The sequence below is a fragment of the Camelus bactrianus genome, chromosome 11, assembly GCF_048773025.1.
Source record: "Camelus bactrianus isolate YW-2024 breed Bactrian camel chromosome 11, ASM4877302v1, whole genome shotgun sequence".
NCBI classification, from domain to species: domain Eukaryota; kingdom Metazoa; phylum Chordata; class Mammalia; order Artiodactyla; family Camelidae; genus Camelus; species Camelus bactrianus.
Window position 1 is genome coordinate 45,570,982 of NC_133549.1, and position 21,168 is coordinate 45,592,149.

General features: G+C 36.9%; 1 protein-coding gene across 1 annotated transcript; it reads left to right on the forward strand.

Annotated features, from left to right (window-relative positions):
- The first annotated feature begins 714 nt into the window (after positions 1 to 714).
- Positions 715 to 20,552, forward strand: LOC105081809 (cytochrome P450 2C21-like). The gene is made up of 9 exons (XM_074373913.1): positions 715 to 921; positions 4,029 to 4,191; positions 5,615 to 5,764; positions 8,547 to 8,707; positions 13,531 to 13,707; positions 14,676 to 14,817; positions 15,415 to 15,602; positions 17,681 to 17,822; positions 19,952 to 20,552. Exons 1-9 carry the CDS (start codon positions 754 to 756, stop codon positions 20,131 to 20,133), a joined length of 1,473 nt encoding a protein of 490 aa, XP_074230014.1. The 5' UTR covers positions 715 to 753; the 3' UTR covers positions 20,134 to 20,552.
- Positions 20,553 to 21,168: the final 616 nt, after the last annotated feature.

Genomic DNA, 21,168 nt, shown 5'->3' on the forward strand with positions numbered 1-21,168 from the left:
GGGTGAACAGGCAATGTATGCTCTGATATATGATCCTCACTGGAAATGTATAAGCAAGGAGGGTGGTGGGCGATGTGCAGCCAAGGGACTTTCCACCGATGTCTTTGAGTGATTTCTTCCCTTGACTTGAGGAATCCTCAAGATTTGTTACTCCTGTCTTCTGTCTACTGCCTGTTCACCTGCTACTGCCTGTTGACCTGCACCCACTTTGGGAGTAGGTGGTGTCAGAACTCCTGACGTATAGAAAAGGGTTCTGCAAGCATGTTCGGATATCTACTCTTCTCTAAGATAAGACCAACTCCCTATACCTTTCTTTTTTATCCTGCCTCCTTCCTTCTGTTTTGAATTTTGGCCTTTCCCTGGATCTTCTGAGAAAAGGCACTAAGAGAGTGCTTCTTCTGCTCATAAGATGATGAACGTTGATGTAAGAGATACTCTTTCAACATTTGTTGTGATCATGAATTCCAACCCTTTGAAATCTGATAGCTTTGAATTTCATTACTAAAATATGGCCATCGCTGAAGAAGTGAGTTGTTTTTTAGTTGGGATTCCCGTTGAAAACTTGGATATTTATCAACACCAAGATGAGTGTTTTTATTTATACGTCTGCTGGTAGGCCAAAGTGCACTGATGATAAACAATATTTACTCAAGGGTTCAAAGACTTACTGCGTGTTTGCTGATGAGTTTGCACCTACTATTTAAAAAGTCTTTGGATTCTAAGCCTTCCATTGCACTTACACAAGGCACATCAATGGATCTCTTCATAGTCCTGGTGATTTGTCTTTCTTTTTTGATTTTCCTTTTTCTGTGGAACCAAAGCTATGCCAAAGGGAAGCTGCCACCTGGCCCTACCCCTCTCCCCATCATTGGGAATATTCTACAGATAAACATTAAGGATGTCACCAAATCCCTGAGCAAGGTATGTATGACTCATTTTTCTTCTAGTTATTTGCAGTGAGTAAATAAGACAGCCCTGTATCTTGTTCTAGACTTCATGGTCCCAGATACCATATTTTCAAAAAGTGGTTTTACAGGGGAGTGCCCATTGGAAACTTGGACATGATTTTATCTATATATGTATATATTTTTAAAATTAAGGTATAGTTGTACAATTTCCTATTAGTTTCATGTGTATAATGTTGTCATTTGAAATTTTTATAGATTATACTCTGGCTAAAGCTATTATAAAATGTATGCTATATTCTGAAATCTAGGAGCGTGATACCTCCAGCTCTAGTCTTCTTAAGATAGCTTTGGCTGTTGGAGGTCTTTTGTGTTTCCATATAGATTTTACAATTTTTGTTCTGGTTATGTGTAAAATTCCACCAGTATTTTGATAGGAATTGCACTGAATCTGTTGATTGCCTTAGGTAGCATGGTCTTTAACCAATATTAATTCTCCCAACCTATGAGCATGGTATGTCTCGCCACCTATTTGTGTTTTCTGAAATTTCTTTCATCAATGTCCTGTAGTTTTCTGAGTACAAGTCTTTTACTTCCTTAGGTTATTTCTAGGTATTGTATTCTTTCTGATGTGATGGTAAGTGGGATTGTTTTCTCAATTTCTCTTTCTGATAGTTTGTCGTTAGTGTACAGAATGCAACACATTTCTGTATGTTCACTTTATATTGTGTAACTTTACCAAATTCATTGGAAAGCTCTAGTAGTTTTTTGGTGGCATCTTTAGAATTTTGTAAGTATAGTATAATGTCATCTGCAAACAATGACAGTGTTACTTCCTCCTTTCCAATTTCAATTCTTTTAATTTCTTTTTTTCCCCTGTGACTGCTGTCAAAAGCTTTTCTGTATCTATTGAGTTGATCATATGATTTTTATCCTTTAATTTGCTAATGTGGTGAATCACATTGATTGAGCTGTGGATGCTGAACCATCCTGGCATCCCTGGGACAAATCCCACTCGCTCATGTTGTGTGACACCCAGACATGATTTTAAATGGTATATACCTAAAGGTATTGCCAAAAGGGAATGAAATCCATGAGGTGATTGTTGAAATTGCCAAAGTAGGCATTTCCTGTCCATATTGTGATGTAGGTACCCTTTATAGTAATTATTCTTTTTTGAATTCTAATGGCAATGAAACTGCTTTCAATTTTTTTTTTAAAAGACACATTTACAGAGTGACAATAGTAAAATTTTCCTAAAAGCACACATTGATTTGAAGTCAAGGAAATAACTAAAGTTTGAGGAAATTTCACAGTTTCTGTTACATTTTGTCGATGATTGAACGAATAGCTGTTCTGCTCCTAGCTATTTATAGAGCAATTGCTCTCTAAATCTCAAAGAAATTATCTGAACTCTGACTTCCCTGAGACAGCTAGTTACCAGAGCACTGCCCCTGGAAGCTCTTCTTCCTGTGTGTTGGGCGTTGGATTTGAAGAGATTGTGTCAGCACCTCAGCTCATTCACTTGTTAACGCACAGCCTTGGGCAAACTTTAGAAATCTCTCTGAGCTTTAATTTTTCATTTCTTGAAAATGTGAGTAATAATTATTTTGCACAGGTTACTTGAGTATATCATATGTTCAACAAGTTACTGAATACCTACTTTCAATAACAAATATGTTAGATGCTGGGGATTTTCAAAAGTGAATGAACAAAGATCTTAACATTATGGAATTTAAGTCTAGAGGGTAGGCATGTGTTTATGAAACAATCATGTAAATAAATGTATGATTACAATCTGTAACAGGAACACAACAGAAAGGGACCACATAGCTTGGAAGACTAGGGGTAGGAGGAGTCAACAAAGTGTTCTCTGAGGAAGTGAAGTTGAAGCTGAGATCTCAAGGCTAATTAGGCATTAACCAGATAAAATACAGGTAGACGTTTGTTCTAGGCTCCTTCAGTCTGGAAGGGAATTTCTTGTTGGAGTCTGAAAGAGAACGAGTCTGGTTGTAGCATAGAAAGTAAAAAAATAAGACATGATGTGAGATGAGATGGGAGAGGTAAACATGGGACTAGAACATACAGGTCTTATAAGGATTTTTAAGAATATTGGTCTTTAGTATACGAGCAATGAGATGCTACTTAACATTTGCCTTCTGAAAAGATCGCCCTGGTTGCTTCATGGAGAGTGAATTGTAAGACAGCAGAAGGATTCAAATACTGGACAAATTGAAAGAGTGTTAGTTCTATATCATTTAGTAAACTGAATAAGCTGCCATGACAGAAAGACCCCATAATAGAATGGCTTAAAGAAGGCAGGAGCTTATTTCTATTTCCCATAATGACAGAGAGGTAAGTGCTGGTAGGCTGCCTCTCCTCTGTGAGGTCATTCAGAGAGTCAGTATTTCCTGAGTCTTGTAGCTTACAATTCTTTGCTCCTCAGCTATTGTTCTCATCGTATAGTCATAGCGGAGTCATCTCCAAGCTGTCATTTCAACACAGGTGTTGAAAGAGAAATGAAGGGCATGAATTACCATTTATGCAAGTGTAGGATTTGCACACATGACTTCTGTTAACGTCAGTTCATGGAAACTTAGTCACACTGCCACAAGAGGAAGCTGGGAAATGTCTGACTACGTTCTTCTGTGTTATTAAAACTTAAAGGTCCCTGGTGCTAAAAAGATGTGGAGAATGGATAATGAGGGATGGTTATAGTCTGCATGGGGGCAAGAGGAAGAAAGTTCCCTTAAACAGGAGGAGAAATGCAAGATTTATTGTATTTATAGGAAGGAAGTAGAAATTGGTGCAGTTACAGGTTTGGCAGAAGAACTTAATAATATGAATAAAATTCATAATATAGCCACTGTCACATAGTAGGAGCTGAATAAAGGCTAACTATTGATGGTAATAATAATCATATATTATTAATACTATAATGAAAATGACCATTTGAATAATGTGATTTCTTATTAAATTATTGATTCTAGAGATTGAAATCTTTTCTAATGGGTGAATGAGTATTAAAATGTGTCTTCAGAAGATTAAAAATATTCCCCCCACTTATCTACATTTTCAGTGTTGAAATTCTCACTATTCTTGCATCTCCTGTTCCTTTTCCAGCTAGCAGAAGTCTATGGCCCTGTGTTCACTGTATATTTTGGCATGAAGCCCACCGTGGTGTTATACGGATATGAAGCAGTGAAGGAAGCTTTGATTGATCAGAGTGAGGAGTTCTCTGGCCGAGGCAGTTTACCAATAGTAGACAGAATCAACCAGGGATTAGGTACGCTTCTATGTCGGGAGTATGTGGCAGTTTGTTCATTTCAAAGATTCAAATAGGCTAACATTGTCAACAGACTATACTTCAATTAAAAAAAAAAAACAGGCTAAGGAATTGAGAAATTGTAAGTACTTAGAGAAATCTATGAAAACATCATAAGTCCAGCATTTTCTATAAAGGATCATTAATCCATATTTAAAATGATGGTGACATAATGTCTCCCTGAAACATTAAATGCAATGAAATTAAACCATCTAACCACTAATGTTCTACAAATTTGTGACTAAGCCATGTTCATTTAAAATTATGGCCAGTTAAGATAATGAGAAAGAGACAGAGACAAACAGAAAAGAGGAAAATGACTAAATTATCCCTATTCATCAAACATTTTGCTTTCTGGCCATATTCATGGTGGTTAAGAGACTATTTTAGGAAGCTTCCATACTATGCATGGAACCAACGAAGGTGCGGAATATTTCCAACCTTGCCTTCAGTTTTTTTGTTCTTCTAACAAAAAGCATAAGAAATATTTGTAATCAGTAGACTGCTAAACATAAAGCACAAAGATGCTCTGAAAAGAGGATCGTGGAGAAACATGATAAGTATCAATTGGAATATCAGTTGGAGTTGATATTAAAAAGGCTTTTAAAGTTAAATATTGAACTACTTTTGTAGCTGAAACTGTCCAGTCCTCTGATGGGTCACTGGGTTTCTGCAAAAAGAGATAAGGCCTCCATAAGGTAATTTCCTTCTCTACATTGTTCTTTAAGATCTTTTTGTACGAGTATCCTATGAGTGTTGTTGTCTCCTCTGATCTTACTTGACTCTGAAAATCTGATATTGAAATTCCCTGGTGTTAAGGCCACATTTGAGAAAAGATGTTTAACAAATAGAGGGGGCATGTTAAAATGAGAAGAGCTGTGGCTGTGTCCCTTATTTGAGGAATAGGTTTTCATGAGCTTCCTTCTAATGCACAAATGCCGTTTCACCTTCTCTTAAGAATGGACTCCTTATGTTATTTTTTCTACAATTTACTTAAAATGCACAAGTCAGCCCTAAAACCTTAACCTGTAACTTGGACTCCATGGTTTATTAGCTGAGTCATCCTAGAGAAAGCATTTTGCTTCCATCATCTTCAGCCTCCTCGTCAGTAAATAGGAGACAGAATACTTGGTTGTTCTGAAGTTTGGAGGAACTAATGGATGAGGAGTTTGATAATTTGTAAAACCAAGAGTCTTGACAGTAGAATACTAGGCTGGATTAAGAGAGGAGACAGGTGAAGTAGGGCTCAGTAGAAATTCCTTGAGACTGGCACAATTCTATTTCTATTCGTGCTTAAGTGTCATTATCATTTCCTGGGATGAAAACTCTTAGCTAGAATTCATGACAATGAAGGTTGTTCTTTCCTATTTTTATTTCCTCATAGGAATTGTTTTCAGCAGTGGAGAAAAATGGAAGCAAACCCGGCGTTTCTCCCTCATGGTTTTGCGGAATATGGGGATGGGGAAGAAGACTATTGAAGATAGAATTCAAGAGGAAGCCTTGTGTTTGGTAGAATCATTAAAAAAAACCAATGGTGGGTATTTCTTTATGAAATTAACAGCGATAGTTTGGGTAGACTGAATGCTGTTACAGATACACTGGAGAGGGATAATGGCTCAAGTACAACAGAAGTTTACTTTCTGCTCACAGAACAGTAATAAGAGGTGAAGTGGTTGGTGTAACAATCTTATCAGGCACCAAGTTTATACGGTCTTTGGTATCTTCAATGTACGGCTTCCAGTGGCACCCACAGCTCATCTCTTTGAATGGTAGTGGGAGGAGGAAAGAACCAGGACAGGAACAAATAGTCCTTGAATAGGCCAGGCATGGCTGTGGCACACAACTTCTTTCATATTCCATGGGCTGTAACTCAGTTGCAGGGCCACACTTAACTGTAAGAGCAACTCAGAAATGCAGTTCTTGGTGTGCACAGGGTAAAGAAGAGAACACGGATTTTGGTAATCTGCTAGTAGTTTTGGTGACAGTAAGTTGAAAAAACTGCCTTCTCTAGTAACTTCTTGAGAAACATTGAAAATACTTTGCAACATGTATATGTCAAGGCATTATGCTCTGTGCCTGAAACTTACACAGTGCTGTCTATCATACCTTATAAAACAAACAAACAAAAGATGGTGCTTCACTGGTAGAATTCATGCCAAATCTCAGTGTTCAAGACTGTATTACAGTTCACCCGTCGGTGTGAAGGGAGGGAGCTGCTGTAGCACAGATCTGCTAAGCATGTATATGTGTGGGTGCACGTGCAGACCTGGAAGAGGGTAGAAGAGAAAGGGATGGGTAGGAGATTTGGCAGGGAAGGAGCAAGAACAGGATCATAAGACCTTTGTGGTTTTTTAACTTCAATATTTAAATATCTTTCAAGCACATGATTAGCTTAATAACACTATATTAAATGGTAAATTAAATGAAGTGCTGAATTGCCCTTGTGTTTTTTTAACCAATATTATATTGTTGTCCAGATAGGTTGCTCCCTTTGCTTTTTTCCCCTTTGCTTTCTTGCTGCTATTAATATAAAAATGCAATTTTTTACAAATATTTGTATGATTCTGGATTCTTCCACAGAATAAGTCTCTGGAAATGGCAGTAGAGCGTCACTGAACATCATTTAAACTTTTCGTACCTATGACCTAGGAATGGATGGGAGACCTGGCAGAAGAAGTGATAACACAAGGCTTATATTACATAGATGGTTTTCTAACCTTATGTTTAAATTTAATATATTAAATAAATTTTTTTCACGTTTAATTGTTAAATGTTTTTTGTTTAACAAAAAAATTGTTAAATTTTTTTCACGTTAATTGTTAATTGTTAAATGTTTTCACGTTTAATTGTTAAATGTTAATAATTGTTAAATTATTAACTGAATAGTACAGTATTCCATTATTTTAAATATATCATAATTTATTTAAGCAGTCTTTACTTTTGGCCAGATAGACTGTTTTAAATTCTTTGTTGCTAATAATATTTTAAAAAACGCAATCCGTATTAATGATTGAATATCTCTGACTACTTTCTTAGAATAAAATATTGGAAATGGAATTAGTAAATCAATGAATATTGGGTTTTGATATATATTACCTGGAAAATGACTTTATCCACTTAATTTGTATTTCAAGCAGAACTTATCATTAATTGGCTCAACTTTTCTTACAGTGAATATGACCTTCCTCAGCCTCCTGAGCTATGACCACCCAGGCTCTGCTCCATCCCACCTAACTGTGGAGACCTCATACTCTTGGGGTAGCCCATTTTGTCACTGGATAACTAACTGTTGGAAGTTTATTTCACATGTTGTGCAGAAACTTTTTTCCTTGTAACTTCTGCTTTTTGATCCCTGCTAAATTCTTTCCTTTTGGAGTATTACATTGTGGTCACCTCACAGAGGCAGGATGGACCTCTCAACCCCAATTTGGTTTAGACATTGATATTAGTGGTGCCACACACATCTCAATAGAATATGAACAGGTTTATTATTTACATATGGGGCTTTCTGTGGAGGGCAGGGTGGTTACTGAGCAGATCCAAAAGTGGCTTGAGAGGGCAGGGAAAGGATAATGGCTTGAGATTTTTATGGTGGTAAGGGCATGGAGTAAGGATGAGGGTTCCCAGGTATAGATCAGGGCTTTGTGGTTAAAACTTCCTCCTTGTGCCAAAGAAGGGATCACCTGAACTTCTAAAAAATAGCTTGTGCAGATGTGAACAGAAGAAGAAAAGATGAGTATTCAAAGCTGTCAGTAATCGAAGAGCAAAAAATGGAGTCATGTTCTTTATTATATATGGAAGCCTCTTCCTAATAGTATAACATATTTTTTGAACAATCTGAATGTCACTTCAATTCCTCTCATTATTCTTCTCTTCTACAAGAAAAGCACACCCAACTTTTTTCAATTGCCTTTTACAAAATATGATTCCAAATCTCCTCTGTCTTCTGATTTTCTTATTATGTTGCTCAGTTTCCTGTGGGCATCATGAAGAAGTATCCACACTGAGAGCCAAATTTTATGACTTTAAAGAGATTTTAAAATTATCTTCTTGTGAATTACCTTATGGCTCTTATTTGGAGAATGAAGTCAATAGGAGAATACCTGGGTGGAAATTAATAAGTATATTAGACTGGATTAGACAGTTTTGCTTGTGGAAACACATAAATTTTATTTCAGGCATGTTGGGTTTATAGTGATGATGGCGTGTCCCCTAAAATTAAAAAAATCTTAGAAGTCAACCCTTCTTAATTACTTTAAACAGTACACTTAAGATTTATATGATAGTTGCGCACTAACATTTATATTGTTTTTTAGCATCTCCGTGTGATCCAACTTTCCTTCTGAGCTGTGCTCCCTGCAATGTGATCTGCTCTATTATCTTCCGGAACCGTTTTGAGTACAGTGATGAGGAATTCCTAACTTTGATAAAATATGTCAATGAAAATGCAAGACTTGCAAGCACCTCCTGGATAGAGGTAAGGTCAAGATTGTCTTTCAGTGAGAAGTAATTACCTAGGAGATTGATTGCTCATCCAACCACATCCCTTTGTGGTATTTCAGAATGACTAAGGTTTATCAAGCTATCATTTATAACAAATCAGCAAGTTATAAAATTACTTTAATGGGTTTAAATTAATTTTAAAGCAAAAAATACAGTAATAGAAAGAAAAATACGATATCGTAGTGTAACAGTTTAGGAAGGTTTTTTGTGGGTTTTTTTGAGAAACCTTTTTTCGCCCTGATATTTATGTGTATACATGGAAAGGGTATTTATGTAAAATGTATTTTTTACTATAGTACACTGTCAGAAAAAGTCAACAACCTGTGTTGTACAATAATTAACAACCTAAATTTTGTGTGGCTCCTAAGGTTATGATGTTTTCTACCTTAAAAGGACCATAGAGAACAAATAGTCTACTCCTAATTTTTTAGACCAAAAAACTCACATAGAGATACTAAGCATATTTTCCAAAGTAGCTTAGCCAGGGAAAGGGATGAGGTAAGCCTAGAAACTACTTTTCTTCATCCTCTATTAGGTTGATACAAGCTCCCAGCCAAATAAATTTCTTCAGTGCCTTCAGAAGGATATTAAGTCCTGAAGCTACTGTTTAAAAAGGAGCCAGTAAACTCTTGAGTGGGAATGGCCAGATAAATAAGGACAGTGTGTGCATTTCTGATAGGGTAAAATATCAAACTAAAAATAAGCAAAGTAATTTAGGCATTTTCTTAATCTTTTAATGCAGTTTTTTCATTATAAAAGAAGTGTATGATATGAACAGACATAAAAGGAGTTACTGGCAGTAATACAATAATAATAGTGGACTTTAACACACCACTTACATTAATGGCTAGATTACCCAAACATAAAATTAACAAAGAAACGTTCGTGTTAAGCAACACATTAGATCAGATAGACTTACTAATAGATTTATACAGAACATTCCCACCAAATGAAGCAGATACTTTTGAAGTTGACATAAAACATTCTCCAGGATAGATCATGCTATGTTACAAATATCAATAAGTTCAAGAAATTAAAATGATATCAAGCATATTTTCTGATCACAATGGTATGAAACTGGAAATCAGTTATAAGAAGACGACTAGAAAAAAACACAAAATCATGGGGGTGAATAAGATGTTACTAAACAATAATGGGTCAATAAAGAAATCAGAGTGGAAATATAAACTTTAAGAGAAATGAAAATGGAAACAAAGCATTCCAAAATCTATAGGATGCCCCAAAGCAGTTCTAAGAGGGAGGTTAAGAGCAAAATAGGCCTACCTCAGGAAACTTGAAAAATCTCAAGTAAACAGTCTAACCTTAACATAAAATCATAAGAAAAAGAAGAACAAACAGAGCCCAAAGTTAGTAGAAGGAAGGAAATAATTAAGATCAGAGAGGAAATAAATGAAACAGAGACTACAAAGAGAATAGAAAAGATCAATGAAACTAAGAGCTGGTTCTCCAAAAAGATAAACAAAATTGGTAAACTTTAGCGAAAATCATCATCATCAAAAAAAAAAAAGTCTAAATAGAAAAGAATCAGAAATGAAAGGGAAAATATTACAAATGATATCATAGAAATTCAGAGGATCATGAGAAACCACTATGAACAATTAGACAGCAACAAATTGGACACCTAAAAAAAGTGGATAAATGCATAGAAACACACAACATATCAAGATTGAAAGAGGATTACTAGTAATGAAATTGAATCAGAAATCAAAACACCTCCAACAAGCAAAAGTCCAGGACCAGATGGCCTCCCAAGTTAATTCTGTTGAACATTTAAAGAAGAGTTAATAGATATCTTTCTCAAACTCTTGCAAAACAATGAAGAGAAAGGCACACTTTGAAACTTACTCTATGATACCAGCATTACTCTGACACGAAAACCAGATCAAGAAACTCCAAAAAAGAGCTAAAAATGGGCCAATATCCTTGATGAACATAGGTGCCAAAATCATCAGCAAAATATTAGCCAACAGAATTCAGCAAGACATTAAAAAAACATATGCCACGATCAAATCAAAGTTATTCTGGGGATGCAAGGATGATTCAATATCTGCAAATCAATCAATGTGATTCATTGCATTAACAACATGAAGAATAAAAAGCATATGATCTTCTCAAATTACACAGGAAAGCTTTTGATGAACTTCACTGCCCATTTATATGATAAAAATTCCACATAATGGATTTAGAAAGAACACAACTGAACATGATAAAGACCACACAAGACTAGTGTACAGCTAACACCATACTCACTGGTGAAAACCTGAAAGCATTTCCGCTAAGATCAAGAGCAACTCAGGGATGCCCACTCTCACCACTTTTATTCAACATAGTATTCGAAGCCCTAGGCACAGCAGAGAATCATAAGGAAGAAAAGGAATCCTAATTTGGAGAGAAAACAAAAACTGTCACTGTTTGCAGATGACATGATAGTATACATAGAAAATCCTAAAGACACCACCAAAAAACTATTCAGAATTTGGGAAAGTTTCAGGATAAAAAATTATTATACAAAAATCTGTGGCAACTCTATACACTAACAATGAGCTATAAGAAAGAGAAGTTAGGAAAACAATCTCATTTATAATTACATCAGAAAGAATAAAATACCCAGTAATTAATCTAACTAAGGAGGTAAAAACCTGTACTGGATAAAACTATAAGACACTGATGAAAGAAATTGAAGACAACACAAACAAATAGAAAGATAGACCGTGTTCAAGGATTAGAAGATTCATATTGTTAAAATGAGCACAGTACCCAGGCAATGTACAGATACAGTGTAATCCCTATGAAAATACTAATGGCATTTTCACAGAACTGTAGAACAAATACTTTTGTATGAAAACACAGAAGACCCAAATAGCCAAGAAAGAACAAAACTGGAGGTATCACGTCCCTGATTTCAAACTGCACTACAGAGCTACAGTAATCAAGACAGTAATGTCCTGGCACAAAAACAGACACATACATCAATGGAACAGGATAGAGATCCCAGAAATGAACCCGCACTTATCAACACTTAATTTATGGCAAAGGAGGCTAGAATATAAAATGCAGAAAAGATAGCTTCACCCATAAATAGTGTTGGGAAAACTGAATAGCTACATACAAAAAATCTAACTGGATACCTTTCTCATACCATATATGAAAATAAACTAAACATGGATTAAAGACTTAAATGTAAGAGCCGAAACCCTAACAATTCTAGAAGAAAACATAGGCAGTATGTTTTTGATATCAGTCTTTTTCTGTTTTTCGGGATATGTCTTCTTAGGCAAGGGAAACAAAAGCCAAACTAAAGAAATGTGATCTAAGTAGATATAAAAGCTGTTGCACAGTGAAGGAAACTATCACAAAACAAAAAGGCTGCCTACTGAATGGGAAAAGATACTTGTAGATGATCTATCTGACAAGGGGTTGATATCCAAACTACACAAAGATCAGAAAAGAAAGCTAATTAAAAAATGGGCAGAGGACTCCAATAGACATTTTTACAAAGAAGATATGCAGATGCTAAACACACATGTAAAGATGCTCCAAACACTAATCACTAGAAAAATGCAAATCAAAATCACAATAAGATATAACCTCACACTGATCAGAATGGCTATTATAAAAAAGACAAATAACAAGTTCTGGGGTGGAAGTGTAGATAAGGGAACCCTCAAGTACTGTTGGTAAGAATGTCAATTGCTGTAGCTACTGTGTAAAACATTTTGGTGTTTCTCAAAAAGTTTAAAACTCCCTGGATATTTATCTGAAAAAAACCCAAATAGTAATTTGGAAAGATATATGCACCCTGTGCTCACTGCGGCTTTATTTACAATAGCCAAGGTATGGAAGCAAGTGTCCATTGATGGGTGAATGGAAAAAGAAGACGTGGGGTTTGTGTATGTGTGTGTGTGTGTGTATGTATGTGTATATACACATAGAATGGAATTTTACTCAGCCACATAACCGAATGAAATTGTACCATTTGTGACAAAGTGGATGAGTCTAAAAGGTATTATGCTCTGGGAAAAATGTTAACCAGAGAAAGACAAATACCACATGATTTAATTCATATTTGGAATATACAAACTAACACAAAACAAAGCAGATACAGACTCATAGATACAGGAAACTGGTGGTCATCAGTGGGGAGGAGGTGGGGGAATGGATGAAATAGGTGAAGGGGATTAAGAAGTACAACTTCCAGTTATAAAATAAATAAGTCACGGGGATGTAATGTACAGCATAAGGAATAGAGGCAGTAACATTTCAATAAATGTATGATGACAGATTGTTGCTGGTCTTATGGTGATCAATTCGTAATGTATGTAAATGTTGAATCACTATTTTTTACATCTCAAACTAATAAAATATCATATGCTAGCTATACTTTCCTAAAAAATAATATAGAAAAAAGGGTATGAGCCTTGCACATTGTTTAGGCTGGTTGACTTTTCGAACCTCAGTACCCTCCTTTGGAAAGGTGGGGTATGCTGCAGAATTTCTTCAGAGAGTTATGGCTAGAAAATGAATTTAAAAATTCATTTTCAATTTTTGCATGGTAACTTGTGCATTTTGAAATGCTTTTTTTCAAATGGGTTGGTAACTTATATAACTCTGGCCATTTTATCAGTTCCCTCTCCTTCAGATCCCAAGTGTGTTCCAGTGCAAGAAGCATGTCTTATTCATCTTTATCTATTCATTTTATACCAATGTGTCTGATACATACTATGGGCCTGTAAAAGTTTGCTAAATGAATTAATGAATGATTCTTTCCTCTTTCAGCTCTACAATGCTTTCCCCTTTTTAATACATTATCTCCCAGGAAGTCATAATACACTATTTAAAAACATAATTGAGCAAAGAAAGTTCATTTTTGAGAACATAAAGAAACACCAAGAATTCCTTGACCTCAGTAACCCTCAAGACTTTATTGATTACTTCCTGATTAAAATGGAAAAGGTATAACGTGACCCTGATTTGCTCCTTCATCTTTGTGGGCGATGGGATGTGGCTCATGGGATAGCTTGTTTCTTCTCAGTGAAACGGCTATATTAAAACAAATGCTCCTTCTTAAAGATGTACTAATTGCTTGTGCAACCTCTTGTTTGTGGAAACCATAGTGGATGTCCTGAGATATTTCTAAATTCTCACTGAAAATGACCTGGAAGATTTTATATTTACCATGTCAAAGCTGATTCTTTATTTGGGGATAGATTGAAACACACACACAACTTCAAGATTAATGATAGAAAGCATGTTCTCTTTCAAAAAATAAATTCCATGAATGGAAAATGTAACAAATGAGAGAACGCAGGAATGGGTTGGAATCTAGAAGGGCTTACCCTCGGAAAGGCTCTAGGAAACAGGTGAGGTAGGGTTTGAGGAAACCATGGCTTAGATTAGCAGAGATGACCAAATGGGTTCAGGGAAAGACAAGTGCAGTGATCAAGTGTATGGAATTTCAAACAATTTATCTTGATCATAACTGAGGAACTCTCATGGTTGCAATGACTTTTGAATTTGGAAATAGTGGTGTAGTTTGTAGGTGGGTAGTTCTAGAGCCTTGAGTGAGAAATTTAGATGTGATGAAACAGAAAATAGATGCCTGAATTGACCGTGAATAGCAGTGATGACATGTAAGACTCAAGTTAGAAATAAATTATTGAAGAATTGATTTGCTCTCGTGGGGGAGAAAGTAAAGACTCAGAAAGGAATTGTTGGAAGTTTGTAACTCTGATTATATTTTAACTGTTTAAAAGGAGTCCTAACAACTCATGTAACTTTACCTTCAGCCATAGCACTCTCTAATGTCTAGCTTAATTTGTCAAATAAGCAAATTAAGCAAGTAATGATGTTATATTGAATTATGTCATGTTACTTCTAAGACTCTTTTATTTATCAAGTAATCCCCAACACATCATTGCTAGGAAAAGCACAATAAGCAGTCTGAATTTACCATGGACAACTTGATCACTACTGTATGGGATGTATTTACTGCTGGAACAGAGACAACAAGCATGACTTTGAGATATGGACTCCTGCTCCTGCTGAAGCACCCAGAGGTCACAGGTATGGTCACAGATGATGGACAGAATGCAATTTTGGGTAGAAATTGGCAGGCAACCCTGATGACGATTCTACTCTTCACCTGTCTAGAAAATGTACCTGAGAAACTTCCATCGTTAGTACATCCTCCTACCACTGGATGAATTAAGTTCAAGTCACATGGTGGTACAAAAAGAGAGTGAAATATTTAACTGGCAGCAGAGAGTTGAAGGGCAGAGGTCATTGTTCTCCGCGCTGTGGTGGAGCATCCTTGACTTGCTTCAGGCCGAGGCAGTGAGCAGAGTTGTCTTAGGACCTGGAAAGAATTAGCCTTCCTATTTCTCTATAAAGATATTACTTGAAAGGCTTTCCAAGCCCATATAAACATATTTTTGTCAAAAGATATTTCTGTTCAAATGCATCTGCAATGTAAGGATTGATTGTACAAAATCACGATCTTTGTCAAAAAGACTCACTCCCTAAATTTTAGAAGCTATAAAGCAAAAAAAATTCTTTTCAGATACATCTTTTTGGCAAACAAATCTTCCAATGGAACCATGATTAAGAAGGTTTAAAAAAGCGTCTATCACCTGACATAAATTCTGCTTCCTATCTTGCCAGCTAAGGTCCAGGAAGAGATTGACCGTGTGATTGGCAGACACCGGAGCCCCTGCATGCAGGACAGGAGCCACATGCCCTACACGGATGCCGTGGTGCACGAAATCCAGAGATACATCGACCTGGTGCCCGGCAGCATGCCCCATGCAACAACTCAGGACGTTAAATTCAGAGAATACATTATTCCCAAGGTGAGAGGTATTTCATCTATAGTCCCCCTTCAGAATCTTAGTTTATCAACTATCACGGTAGTAGAATTATAGATTGCCTAACTTTCTGTAGGTATTGCACAATCATAACTCATACATTTCACCCTCTGACCACATGCGCCATTGCTCCTAGTTTGTCGATACAGTTTAATACATATCATAGTGCTTACACTCCCACAGGATTTTCAGTACATTCATAGCTCCACACTCTGTCTGTTCATTCTCCCAATCTTCTGTCCACTTCCCTGTTTTCCTGTGTATTTTTTATTACTCTTACCACTTAACCAGTATCCTGTGTCCCGACTGCTCCACCCCCTGCCTCCATAACTATCTGTTTCACTTATTTGTTAAAAGTCCCACGGCAATAATTTTCTTCCCTGCCTGTTTTTGAGCTACTTACCTCTTCTGGAAAAGGCCATGCAGCCCGGCAGGTTGGTATTATTATCACTATCCCAACACGTGTCCTCAATCTTACCCAACAATCTTCCTTTGTAATCTCACTCACCTTGCTCTGCCACGCACGCCAGTGACTTTCAGCCCTGAATTCTCCCCTTCCAGTTCTCTACCATGGACTTTTTCTCAAGTGACCTGGTCTTCCACAGAGAAAATCAGAGCCATTGGAGGGGAACTCCCTCAACTCCCTTGCACTAGATTTACAAATTTAGTGACATCCACACCCTTTGATTTCTCTTTCACTTTGTTGTTGTGGGAGAAGGGCTCTCCTTTTATCTAAAGTAAATCTTTTTTCCTGTATCATGGATCCCTCTCCTCTCCCTTTTTCAGGAATCCTCCTCAAATAATCATTTCTTCTTTTTTCATTCACTTTCTTCTCTCCCTGCCTGCTGGCTTCTTTCCATTATCATTCAAACATACTCAATTCTCTTACATCTTAAAAAAAATTTCCCCCAATCCTGGCCTGTTCTATTCAGTAAAATTGGTGAGAGTGTTCATCCTTGTCTTGTTCCCAAGACAAATATTTGGTAGGATTCATCAGTGAAATCACCTGGACCTTGCACTTTTGTTGGGAATCTCAATCTCCTCACTAGTGACTGGTGTATTCAAAATTTCTAAGTCTTCATGATTCTTTCTTTGTAGGTTGTATGTTCCTAAGTATATCTGTTTTCCCCAAATTGGACAGCCTAGAAAAAATTGATATATTCTTAGAAACTTACACACGAAGGATTCAGACGGATCTGGATTTGAATTTTGTCTCTGCTGGGTACTAAATGTATGACCTTTATGAAGATCCCACAATATCGTGAATACAATCATTATTACCATAACTGTAAGAAAAGTTCTTTACTGAGTGCTTTAACATGTGGTAATGTTTGCGTAAAAAGTATTTCATGTATTACCTCATTTTATATTTACAATCAGCCAATGCTAACGTATTGTTTATGTTTTCCCTGTGATGAAAATGAGGCATGGAAGTGCTAAACAACTTACCTGTGGTCACAGAGCTTAATTTAAGAGAAATATTTGATTGATGCTGAAAACTAAACTCCAAATTATGATGTTACAGTGTATCTCTGAGTTTAGGGAAACTTACTAGAAGGTGGAAATACCCTTTTATTTCCACAAGAATATGCAATAATTACATTGAAGGAAAGTAGCAGAGGAAGGGATACCTTCCAGTTTTTCATCTTACTGGGAAAGAAATGGTTTTCACGAATATGGCCACTCAGGTAGAGTTTCTAAGACATCATACTTGGTTCTGAAGAGAATGAGTTATTATCAGTGACATCAGCACTCTTAGACAATACTGCAATTTATTTGTCAACGAAAGTGCAGCTCCCTCAAGTTTTCTGAAAAGCAAGTGCTGGTGTCAGACTACAAACTGAGGAGGATGGCCTTGGAGTCAGTTAACAGCGCTCTGCACTGGGATGATATGACTTCGGACTTGTTCGCTTGGTCATTAATTTGTTCTGTGACATGGAGTAAAAAATATTTTTGTGCCTCACTCTCCTGATGTATAAAAGAAAAGGATTAGATAAGGCATCTCTCCCTCCAAGTTCCATGACCTTCTCTATAATCCAGTTTATCTGTTTGTCTTATCGCAGGGCACAGCCATAGTAACATCTCTGACTTCTGTTCTGTATGATGGCAAAGAGTTTCCCAATCCAGAGCAGTTTGACCCTGGTCACTTCCTGGATGAAAGTGGCAACTTTAAGAAGAGTGACTACTTCATGACTTTTTCAGCAGGCAAGCATGCTTCATTTTTATCTGTACATCAGGGTCAAATGAGATGAGGAAGGGCTTTGCATGGAAGCTACTCTGCCTTGGACAAATTGTCATTTGCATGAGGCTAGAGGTACCACTCCTAAGGTCCAGATTTTTTCTTATTGCATTGGAGGTTGCGTTTACTGAGTTCTGCCCTGCAACCCACCACTGAGGTTCTTAAGAACTCCTCCTAGATGTCCAGTGCCTAAGACTTTTCTCACCTGCCCTGAGAAGCTAGTTCACTCAGTAAACTTCGCTAAGGACCCATGTAGCAGACCTATGCTCACTCAGATCCAGGGATCCAACTGTGAATAAGATACAGATCTATCCTCTAAGAGAGATGAAAGCAAATTAACAAGCAATGAGACTCCACAGAGACAAACGCTCTTTGAAAGGTTTCTGTGGGAGCCCAGAGAGAGGAACTCCTGACTCTTGCCTTTTGTGGGTCAGGGGCCAAGGCCACAGTTGTTGGAGGATAAGGGCAATTTTCTTACAGGAAGAAACATCACGGTATCTTCTTTCAATTTGTCAGGGCCCTTGAAAGAAACACGTGGGATACTGAAAAAGATTAATTAAAAACAGTTTAATGAAGAGACTGTTTTCAGAGGTGTGGGCAGGATGAAGGGAAGTAGCAAGGAGTGGTAAAGTACTCAGAGACTAGCACCAGCAGGAAGATATTACTGTCTTGTGTGGGGAGGGTCAGGAGAAGGAGGGTGTTCCTGGAACAAGCAGACCTTTAGCACAGAGAGAGTGGAACCCTCAACAGGAGGTGGGTTTATAGATGGGGGAATACAGCCAACGCCTAAAGTGTGCCCTGGCAGGCTGGGATTGAGGGAATAAATACTCTAACCTTTTTAATATGCAGTCCTCTGAATGTATTGACCATGAAGAAGGGACCTAACTGTTGGTTTAAGCAGTCTATCGAAATCCGCTTCCTGGACACAGAGTAGGCATAGAAGACAAACCAACAGACAGTGGAGGCAGGAAGATGAAGAAGATGTTTAGCACACTCCAAAAGAGAAGCTAGGGGAAGAGTAGAGGGTGAAGGGCCCTTCCTATAGAAGTAACTGAAAGAGGGACAAAAATGAGAGATTTGCTCCTGCTTGAATATCTAAGAAAATCGGAATGAAGTGCCCGTTGGGTACTGTGGTCCCAAGAGTATGAACAACGCCGGGAGGTGATCTCAAAGCAAGACCCTACTGTTCCTCCCCTTCTCTTTCTTCCTGTGTTTTGGACCCACTGTTGTATAATAAGAGTGCTTGAGATTTCTACACATTTCCCAGGACTTGCAGGCTTGCTTTTGTCCTCACACTGTGATATCATTACAAGAGCTAAGGCCTTACCTTCCAAGCTTAAATTCCATTCTGTGGGACAGAGGAATAATTAAAATCTCATGTGAAATATTTTGTAGTAGACACATTAATGAGTTGTGGGAAACAGATAAGGCTGTGGATCATATCCCCCTGAGTACATCAGAGAGGTTTGCATAGAATAAATGACATCTGAGCTGGACCTAGAAGGGTGTCGGGAATATCAGCAGGCAGAGCAGAGGAAAAGACTATTTCAGTTGGAGGGATGACTGGATACCTAACATTTGAAACTGCCTATCTGGGGATTATTGAATAGTTAGTAATACTTGTAGCTGGTGTGTGATATTTCTTGTTGGCAATGGTAAGCTCTTGAAATACTTTGAAAGCAGGGACATCACAAGGTTAAGATTAGTTTTAGGAATCCAGGTGAGGAGAAATAAATCTGTTGTTGAATCTTGGGTTAGAGGTAGATGGAAAAATGTAGTGTGTTTCTCATGCCCCTGAGGATAAGTGTGTAAGTGTGTGAGTGTGTGTAAAAAGATGTCACAGGCAAACCTCAGCCAAGCAATTCCAACATGGGTATATAGAAAAGATATTTTTCCTTATAGCATGCACATAGAAATATGTTCTAAGGAAATGAAGCAAACCAGGTTTTGGTGTAAACAGGAGAAGCCATAGTTTAATAGGTATTTTATTAGTATATATATTTATATATTCACTCACTCTGTATTTATTTAAACTTCCTGCATGCTAGATCAGAAATACAATTAAATGAGTATCTAATTTATGTGTCATTTTTAGGAAAAAGAGTTTGTGTTGGAGAAGGCCTGGCCCGCATGGAGCTGTTTTTATTCCTGGTCAGCATTTTACAGCATTTCACTTTGAAATCTCTGGTTGATCCAAAAGACATTGACACTACCCCAGCTCTCAAAGGGATAGGCTCTATAGCACCCTTCTATGAGGTCCGTTTCATTCCAGTCTGAACAAAGGCCAGCTAGGTGCACGCTGTCCTGTGTGTTAGCTATTACTCTGCTCCCCCTTAACATCAGGAAAGACATTCCTGAGCCCTGCCTCTTCTAATTTTCTTTAAGATTCAGTTCAAATTTCCGTGCATGAAATACAGCTCATTGTTTCATTGCCAGTAAAATTGTGTCTTACAATTTTGAGGTCTTAAGCTACGTCTCACCCACGGTGTATACTGAATGAAAGATATCTTATAAATGTCATATTTTGTTTTATGAAAGTTAAAATTGCAAATTATCCTATGCATTAAAATATTAAATAATATATAAAATGTACTCATCTCTTATTCCTATTTAGCTCTCCAGGGGAATGCTCCCTTGACACTTTGGCATGTATAATTGCTGTTTCTTCCCAGTGTTTATTAAAATGTAACTATGTGTGTGATGTGTATGTTTGTATACATACGTACATGTATGTACATGAAGAGAGAAAGCAGAGGAAGGTCATTTCAGCCACAGGGAATATCATAAGATAAAACTTCAATTTGCTGGTCTTTTCAAGGATGTCCTTTCTCTCTTCCCCTAGTGGTTAAGACACACACGTGCGCGCGCACACACGCACACACAGACATATTAAGGCAAAGAAAAACACACATGGAGAAATATTTGTGTGTGTTTTTCTGTGTAGGTGGACATTTGTAATTCTTACTTATATTTTAGCTATGATTTGTTGGTGACATTATATAATAGCATAAGATAGATATTTTCCCAAGCAATGTAAAAAAATGTATCTCATAACACTCTATCGCATGCATGGCTATAATAATTTTTTAAAAATCTCCCTATTCAAGGATTATTTAGATTATTTTTGAACTTTTGTTAAGAAAAAAGATGCTATGGCATGCATATATCTTTTATTATTATTTGTGTCCTATTTCTTCAGGATAGTTTCATAAAAGTGAAGTGTCTGCACATATATATACACTTTTATTTTTCATAGATACTAAAAAATAATGCACTAAAAATTAAGCAGCTATTTATTTTTTTGTCACAATT

Excerpts from the sequence above, each read along its gene's own strand:
- LOC105081809 (XM_074373913.1), top strand. The coding sequence starts at position 754 with ATGGATCTCTTCATAGTCCTGGTGATTTGTCTTTCTTTTTTGATTTTC. Across the intron at positions 4,192-5,614 it reads CAGAATCAACCAGGGATTAG|GAATTGTTTTCAGCAGTGGA; the intron begins GTACGCTTCTAT and ends ATTTCCTCATAG. Across the intron at positions 8,708-13,530 it reads CAAGCACCTCCTGGATAGAG|CTCTACAATGCTTTCCCCTT; the intron begins GTAAGGTCAAGA and ends TTCCTCTTTCAG.